The following is an 8,457-nucleotide window of genomic DNA, read 5'->3' as shown; positions in this document are numbered from 1 at the left end:
GCAGTGCAGGAACTAACACTGGATGGGGCGTAGTAGTCCATCACAGTGATCCCTCCCACAGAGACAATTTAAAATCCTCACTTGACATAATGTCTATCTTTGGGTATTGTGGGAGGAAATAATGAAGAACCCAGTGGGAAAAAATGTATGGAGACATAGGGGAGAACATCCAAACTCCACAAAGACAATGAAAGGCATGGCATTTGAACCCCAGACACTGGATCCATGAAGCAGCAGAACTAAACACTGCACCAATATATGTGTCCCAGTTTCATATACACGTTAGAGTTTACTGTACAAAAGTATACTCACAGCTGGAAACCAGTTTGCTATTATATATTGCAAAGTACGCAATGTCACTACACACTTTAAATACAGTAAGTGTGAACGTTGCAGATGTTTATAACAATTTTTAAGTTACACCAATTGGATGGAAACTTAAGTTGCCTTCAAACTCGTAATACAACCCAAGTTTTATTTATGTGGTCTTTTTTTGCCAACTATCTTCCACAGGTGTGTTTTACACTGTATTTAAAAAAACAAAAACAGGTTGACTTTACAGTAACAGCAGCACTCTTCAAAAGTCACGTGTCCATTACAGCATGTTAATCTACACATTATAAATATAGATTTTAAAATGAACAAAAGAACAAAGTCTGACTCTTTTGGATCTTTTCACAACAGAAAATCCTAGACAGAAGCTTATCCGAGGAATTCTTCGGTGTAATTTTTCCTCTTTAGTTTTTCGCTCCTATCTTGTAAATATCTTTGTGGTACATTACAGGAATCCTCATAGTTTTGTTGTAAAGAAACTATTGCAAAAAAAATGTGGAATCTTAAACTGTATTATTGTTTTTACTCTGCTATTGCCAGCAGATGAGACAGGAAGGTTATAGCCCTAACTTCTCAGTAAAGCAGTCCTTCTGATAACAGATACTAACTAACTGCACATGTTCCACAGAACACACGTCTGACCTTGCTTATATCCAAGAGCAGCTGAATAGAAAATATGCGTCTAAGAAATGGATGGACTTCACAAATTACTCTAAGCAAATTATTGTGCTACTTCACAGTTCCAGCCATGAAATTGTACGGGTTGAAATGTAAAATAGATTAATAAATACACTGTAAAGCAATAATTCTACTTGAATTACTTACTTGACTTTGACCACCTTTCAGCAAATGGCAGTATGACATGCTAAAAGCCTAATATCTTCTATTAGCTTCTTGTTTTATTTTAAATAGTACAAGTACATTGACAGCTAAACATAACTCAACCAAAAAGGAACATAAAAATGAAACTTCCTAGTGATTTTTATTTGTCCCTTTGAAGCAGAAGTCAGATGCAAACCAGTGATTTGAGGTGGAACACTCTGCTTATCAAACCCTTTAACCACAGGGCCACACACTGGCACCTCTGCAGGACAGGAATTAGTTGAGAGGACACTCAGGATTAGTTTGAATTTGGTGTCCAGTCTTCTGCTTTGACTGATACAGACATTCCAAACTACCCAACGCTATCCCTAAGCTCTCCTCACATTTCATCCATTAAGTACGTCTAACTTGGTGTCAAGTTATTGCTCCAGGTAAGTGAACCATACAATTAAAAACTGTAAAGTCAATCTCCAAACTCAGTGATATTGAACTCTGTAGTTGGAAAAGTAACTTGGATTTTATGAAGAGGTTAAACCCAGCAGTCTTAGAGTTTTAACAAAGTATTGTGGGGGATTGGCAGTCACAGTGATGGGTGACAGCTCCTTGTTCTTTCCTGGAATTTGTAGGCTTTGCAAGTGCAAGTGTAGAGGTACTTGGTGCATCTGCTGCTGTGTCAGATGCATTTTTCTCAGTAGCTTTTCCTGTAAGACCTGTTAATAAACACAGAAAACATGAGTAACAGGTGAAACAATCTAACTGCGTCCTACAACGAACATGAAGAAAATGAGCAAAAAATGGCCAACTGACAACATTAGGATTCCACGTATTTTAAGATAATGGCAGACCCACTGTTTTTTATAGGGTCATAGGTTAAATAAAGTACACTGTTAACTGTAAAATCTTTTCTTTTCATTGCCCACAACACTGAGAGTAAAAAGTGAAGCACAGTTAGTGCTTCTCACAATATCAGCAACTACTAAATGTCAGATGGACCCCCATCTGAATCTTGTCCACTCCTACCTGGGGATGGGGCTCAACACTATCCACAGGTAAAGAGATGGGTACCCCCAAGATGCATCCAACCCGCGATGAATAGACATGGTCCCCCAGTGCTGGGCTCAGTTTGACAGATAAATGGACACGGAGCTGATCTTGAAAAGCTGTGATATGAAAAGCAAACCACAGTGAAAAGAACACTACAAACAGCCAACTTATAGTACCAAAAACCTGTAACACTCCACCTTCTGAGTTGGCACTTTTATTCTGAACCGTGTTCTTCAATGACCAGATGTGCCACTGATATTACGGCAGTCTGATCATTAAAGTGTTCAAACTATCAACATCCCATATATAACAGCTTACTGGAGAGTGGCTGGAGTTGAACCAAGGAGCAGCCTTCTGCTGAATCCAACACCCGGTAGCGTGTGACTGCTTTCTTGACTTCCTTTCTCTGCAGGTTTCCAGGAGCAGGGTCAGGTGCAGGTATGACCTACAAAAAAATTAAAGAAGAAAAGTCACGGGGTTTAGTTTTATAAGAACAACTGAGTAGTACTATACTGTGAGATGCACCTGTGTAGAGTTAGAGCTGTGCTTCAATATTAAGAATTCAAAAATGGATGGCAATGATATGCTAGCCAAGTAAGTATACATCTATCAAAAAACAAGACTCACTTCAGGATGTACACTTGGACTCACTCTCACGTTTTTATGCCAAACAGCAAAGTACACAGAACATTTTTTAGTTCCTGTCTAGCCAGAAAAAGTCAAGTATTGTAGTTGTTGATAGCCAAAGGAAGCTCTATGAATGTCAAAGGCTTTTAATAATGTACAAGCAAGGCAACATTCTGAGCATAAAAATGAACATTGATGGGTTATATTCTCATACCAGCTGACGCTCATGAATTCTGGAAATCTTTAGAGGCATCTTGATTTCTCCTTCAGAAGGATGCAAGGTACCCACTGTAACAGCCCTGTAAATGAACATTAATGTTAATTGCTCTTCTCCCCTCCTGTGATACTCTCTTTGTGTGACTATTAAAAAATAATGCATTTACTCACCAATAAGTGGCAACAGGTATCTGTGCCTTCCTGGCTTGGAGAATGGCCGCCTCAATTATTCTGGTGGTCTGATGGCAGTTGGACAAAAGGACCAGTCCCGAAAGATCTCTGAACATATATAGTTTGCAAGTGCACACAGTGTGTTAGCTTGTTTTAGGAATGCTACCTAGACTGTCACTTTCAGTACCACGACCCACTCACCTTTGGGCTGCTGTTACTATATGAGGTGTCTCAGATAAACAGAGTGCTTTCCGCAAGTCAGGAAGCAAGGTATTCAGAGAAGGTTCTTGACCTTTAACGGAGAGCGAAATCATTTAAATTAAATAAAAAAAAAATGCTTGGGCAAGAGAAATGGAAGTCTACTCCACAAAACATCACCTGTTATGGACAATCCACATGGTTTGCTGAGAGCCAATAAAGCACCTGAGGAGAAAGAAAATAAAATAATAAACAAATTAAAATAATATAAAATGATTGATTGCCGTCAACTGAATATTAGCTGAATTTCTCTTGAGTCAACGATAAGGAGTAGGAGAACAAATAAGAACTCCATTTCCTCTTGTCTTCATGGTATTACTAGTAGTTTCTAGGTAATAAACATATTCACTGTCTACAGCGGATCATCCACAAAAAAACATCCAGAGTTACTAAGTTGCCTACTATTAAAGATCATCTCCTGTTCTACTTCACTTAATTGCACTAGAGTAACGCTGGAGTTCAGATTACTTTGTACTTAGTACAATTCTGAGGGCTTTGCATTGTTACATTAATTAAAGTGCGCTGTGCATCAATTAATCTTCTTAATGAGTTAAAGTTAACATATAATGTTCATGTTTACTTTTTAACCTAATTGTCCTAACAAATGAATGTTAACTTTTTTGATTAAAAACTGTATTTAAGCTAAAATATAACAGATGAAGTTAGGTAGTAACTAATGAGATACGTAATTGTAAAAAAAAACAAATAGTGCTGAAGGTTTTTGTGGCTCTTATTTCCTTTGTAAGAGTTTGGTGGAAAGTTATTGCCACGAAAGGTGGTTCTAACACTTACTAACTACTAGGATTCACAAACTTTTTCCAGCTTTTGAATGTCTGAAAAAAAATGCTTATATAAAGTCTAACAATTACTTGTGTGTTATTAGGGTATGCATTATTGTGATTTACTTGAAGATCAGAGAATGTTTCAGTAGTTGGTAATCTAGAAATCCAAGCAATTCCAAAGCACTATCTGTATTTACCCCAAAAGACCTAAACCTGTTACTGCTGCAAAAGAAACAAACCGAATACTTAAGCAACTTATGTATCTCAGTTTGTTCCTACTTAAGATTTTTTTTAACATAAAACAATGTCACATTAAAAATAATTTTGCATTTCAAAAACATTATAATCATTTAAAACCTTTTGGCACCTAATCGTGATTTTGATGGAAAAATGTCTGCAGCTAGGTGCTATGCACTCCAAAGCAAAGTTTTTCTGCTTGATCTGAAAGTCAGCAACAGCCCCGACTACTAACATGACTGACTCCATTAAGATATGGAGAAATCTACTGCAAATGCAATATGTGTCTAGTGTTCTCTTAGTATCTCACTCACTTTTGGTTAGACATGCTTCTGTATTAATTACAGCATTATATCTCTGTTAACTGCACTGTTTGCTCAAATATTTTAAACCATAAATAATGTAATATCATTAGTCTCAAATAACTTCTTGGTACAATATTGCTAGTTGCCACCCTGGAGCACAGGCTAAATCCTTAGGTATGGTGGCATTTTCATCACTGTCATCATTTTGGTTTTGGGAAATTGGGAATATGTCACCTACCTTCTCTGTAGACTATACTATTTTTCAGCAGCTCAATTAATTCATTTCGGGACAGCCTGTCCACTATGGGTATCCCTGGATCCTGGAGGATATTAACTCTCTGGATTTTCTTCTCCTGTCTGTATTTGGGGCTTGCCTTTTGCAGGTAGCTGTGATACCTGCGTAAACCACAAGAGCAACTGGATTGTGTTTTGAATAACAATGTTCATGAATGACTGAAATGGCATTATAAAACAAATTTCATAAAATACATTCGAATGATTCACTGTTTGAATTGACTTTTACAATTTCCTATTCTTTTATTATAATTACTGTAGATATATCATGTTTACAAACACTTGAATATAACATGTTAAATAAAGTGAACTGACTTAAAACATTGTCAAAACTTGTTACTAGCACCTAATTGTACAAACAATGAAACTGAAGGATCTTGTTGAGAAATTTGGTTAAATAACCTTGGAAATTTTAATCATGAACGATGAATACTGAAATATTTTGCTTTTAAATACAAACAATATTAAGAAGTCATATATAATGCCAGGAAGAAATGTTTGGAGGATAAAGATAATACAGGTCACTCATTACACAACTACATGATGCAATCTTGTTTAAAATTTAGATGGAATTGTGCTCACCATGTAACAGTACTGTACAAATGTGCTTCAGGACATCTTGACGATTTAGGATCCTCAAATATTAGCTGTATCCACCTCCTACTGGACAGGGCACAGCGGAATCTAAAGAGATGCCTCATGCTGGAACTGCTAAAATATATATGCATACAACATAACTTATGCAATCAAATTTGGAATAAACCCTTTCAGAGGATAAATATTGCAGTGCATTGTTTTTATCATACATTGTTTTGTTCATGAAAGGTCATTTTGTCTGCAAAAAAGAAAAAAAACACTACTTTTGTTGACTAAAAATAGATCCTTTTTTTCTTTGAACAAAGTGATTTTGTGCTAAATAGATTTGTGTCTAATAGTATTTCCAAAAGACAAACTCCTCTACTTTTCCAGTGTTAAACATTCTTTGTGGGAAATGATCATTCCCTTAATGAATGCTGGGGATGACAGCACAATAAACATTTTGTAAAAAAGTCTGAAATAGCATAAGCCTCCATAATTCAGATAATTATTCACTTCATGAGTTATTCATACATAATAAATAAGAATAGTTGCATCACACATTTAAAATATAATGTGTGCTTCAATTTAAATGTTTAAAATCTAAATATTCTTGTTTGTATTAGAAATCGGCCACTTTTCACCTTCCGATAGAGGTCCATAAGGGGCTAGATCTCTATTAAGTGGGGACCGACTGGTCTTCGGGACTTGGAATCTCTGCAGAGTTTGGTTTTTTCCTCCGGTTTATCTCTAGTTTTTTTTTAATTACTACATTTTTTTCTGTCCTCCCTGGCCATCTGACTTTTTAATCAGAATCATCTTTAGAGACTTAAAAACAAATCTGATATAATTAATAGAAATGTATAGTCTTTATAATATCTATTTTATTTTAATGTGCATTATTTGTTTTTGTATGCCATTTATTTGTTATTCCATCTAATTTTCATTTGTTTTTCTTTGCTTTGTAACAATTTCTTTGACATCTTGCAAAGCACATTGAGCTGCACCCAGTCTATAAAAATATGCTGTAGAAAATATTGTAGTAATGGATCAAAAATCAAAAAACGTCATATTCGTAATCACTGACCTTGAACTAGTCCAAAAACGAGACCCCAGATTCTTAAGTTTAAAATCTGTCATTTTAACTTACTAGGAGTAGTTGTCAGAGTGCTAGGCCCATCGGTAAAGAACCATATAACAAGAATACCCTATTCAAAGTCAAAGTGAACTTTACTGTCATCTCAACCATATACAAGTGTACAGATAGACGAAATTGCGAAGCTCAGGGTCCACAGTGTAAGAACATGACGTGCAAATAATATTTTAAAAAATAGAATTGAAATTTAAATTAAAATTAAAACACAAACAAGACATTGCGCAAAGACAAGACAAAGAAGTAGCAGCAATATTGATGTGTAAGATATGTAATATAATAAATAAATAAATAAATAATAGATATAGATAATACAGAAATTATCAGTGTATGATAATAGTTGTTTAAGACATGTGTGAACAATGACAGGTCAGAATGTTTCACAGCAGAAGGATAACAAGAGTGATCCTGATCAGCAACCTCAAAACAGCATAAAAGGCATTCCACATACCTACTGTATATATCTATCTTTTCGAGGTTTTGTTAAAAGGAACTACTACTACGACCCCATTAACAGGTAAACCCCTGGGGTCGGTTGATGCGTTATGCACAACTTTTAAGTCCATCTGATCTGTTTTGCTTAAGACACCTATTGATTTACTCTTTATCATATAGGTATAACTTCCCAATGGACAAAAATTTGTGGTTTTCAGGTCTAGTGGAACCTCAGAAAGCTCGACGTCTTGTATAACCAGTCATCAACGTGAGTCAAACGGTGTATCATTTGTGAGAGTTTTCTCGTACCGGTAAATCAGGAAGTGCCGGAGGAAAAAAAAAACTGAAGTGATTTCAAAGTGTTCGTTAAGTAATTCTTAACTCAATAAAATGAGTACTGGATTATCTCATCGTAATGCTTATTGTACAAACAGGGTTCAGATACCCCATCATGTGGTTAGTTAAAGCACACAATATACCCCACGTCCCGCAACTATACACACATTTTGTAATTCTATTTCTCCGGTTAAAACTGTTCGACATCTTTATTTGAAATAGATGTATGATATACAGTATAATTCTAATTCAAATGATTACTCAAAGCGAATGCGAAACGGAGAAAGAAAGATGTGGGCTTATACATCTTACCCAATCTTGTAACTGTCCGCTGACAAGTCCTGTTTGTTTTGTTTTTTAATAACTGATAACCTATCGGGCTCTGTAACTTTCTGCCGTGGCCTCCGTAAAATAATAAAATCAAATTTCTACCATTCTTTACCGCCGACTCGTACATGCCGTCCAGTGTACCACCTTAATTTTTTGTCACATCCACTTTCCCTGAACCTCCAATAGATTACATTTATCCAAAACGCATGTCGGCAATTTTGTGGCGGCCGAGTTATATAACACGATTAGGACGAATGTTACAATACTAACATAATTTGGAACGGTGTTTAAAAAGATCTAGTCATGCACATCGGTGTCTTCCACCCATGTTAATGCCGTACTGCTTGCAAATACAACCCCGAAAGGTTCTATACAGTTAAACAAATCACTTTGAAAGTGTAGCGTACAGCAAGTTTATACTGTACAGTACACGCAAACTGTGAATCGCGATCGAAATTAAAACCAGTCAAAAACGTTACTCACAATCACAACTGTTCTATAATTTCCTTAGCTTAGGTTGGGCTGGTAGAGTTTTTTT

The 8,457-nt window shown here is 35.9% G+C and overlaps 1 protein-coding gene across 1 annotated transcript; it reads right to left on the bottom strand.

The window, feature by feature from the left end:
* Positions 1-445: 445 nt before the first annotated feature.
* Positions 446-8,013, bottom strand: LOC114669208 (mitochondrial mRNA pseudouridine synthase RPUSD3-like). Its single transcript, XM_028825391.2, has 10 exons — positions 7,902-8,013; positions 5,672-5,800; positions 5,034-5,191; positions 3,592-3,636; positions 3,415-3,505; positions 3,214-3,321; positions 3,041-3,125; positions 2,518-2,644; positions 2,176-2,315; positions 446-1,865 (listed from the first exon to the last, which is right to left on the bottom strand). The coding sequence occupies exons 2-10, from the start codon at positions 5,788-5,790 to the stop codon at positions 1,674-1,676; spliced, it is 1,065 nt and encodes a 354-aa protein (XP_028681224.2). The 5' UTR covers positions 5,791-5,800; positions 7,902-8,013; the 3' UTR covers positions 446-1,673.
* Between the last annotated feature and the right edge of the window lie 444 nt (positions 8,014-8,457).

The sequence above is a fragment of the Erpetoichthys calabaricus genome, chromosome 18 (genome assembly GCF_900747795.2).
Source record: "Erpetoichthys calabaricus chromosome 18, fErpCal1.3, whole genome shotgun sequence".
NCBI classification, from domain to species: Eukaryota; Metazoa; Chordata; class Cladistia; order Polypteriformes; family Polypteridae; genus Erpetoichthys; species Erpetoichthys calabaricus.
Note: the sequence above shows the minus strand (reverse complement) of the source record. Positions and strands in the feature narration are given on the sequence as shown.

Excerpts from the sequence above, each read along its gene's own strand:
- LOC114669208 (XM_028825391.2), bottom strand. The coding sequence starts at position 5,790 with ATGAGGCATCTCTTTAGATTCCGCTGTGCCCTGTCCAGTAGGAGGTGG. Across the intron at positions 3,637-5,033 it reads TAGTATAGTCTACAGAGAAG|GTGCTTTATTGGCTCTCAGC; the intron begins GTAGGTGACATA and ends CTTTCTCCTCAG. Across the intron at positions 2,645-3,040 it reads GAATTCATGAGCGTCAGCTG|GTCATACCTGCACCTGACCC; the intron begins GTATGAGAATAT and ends ATTTTTTTGTAG.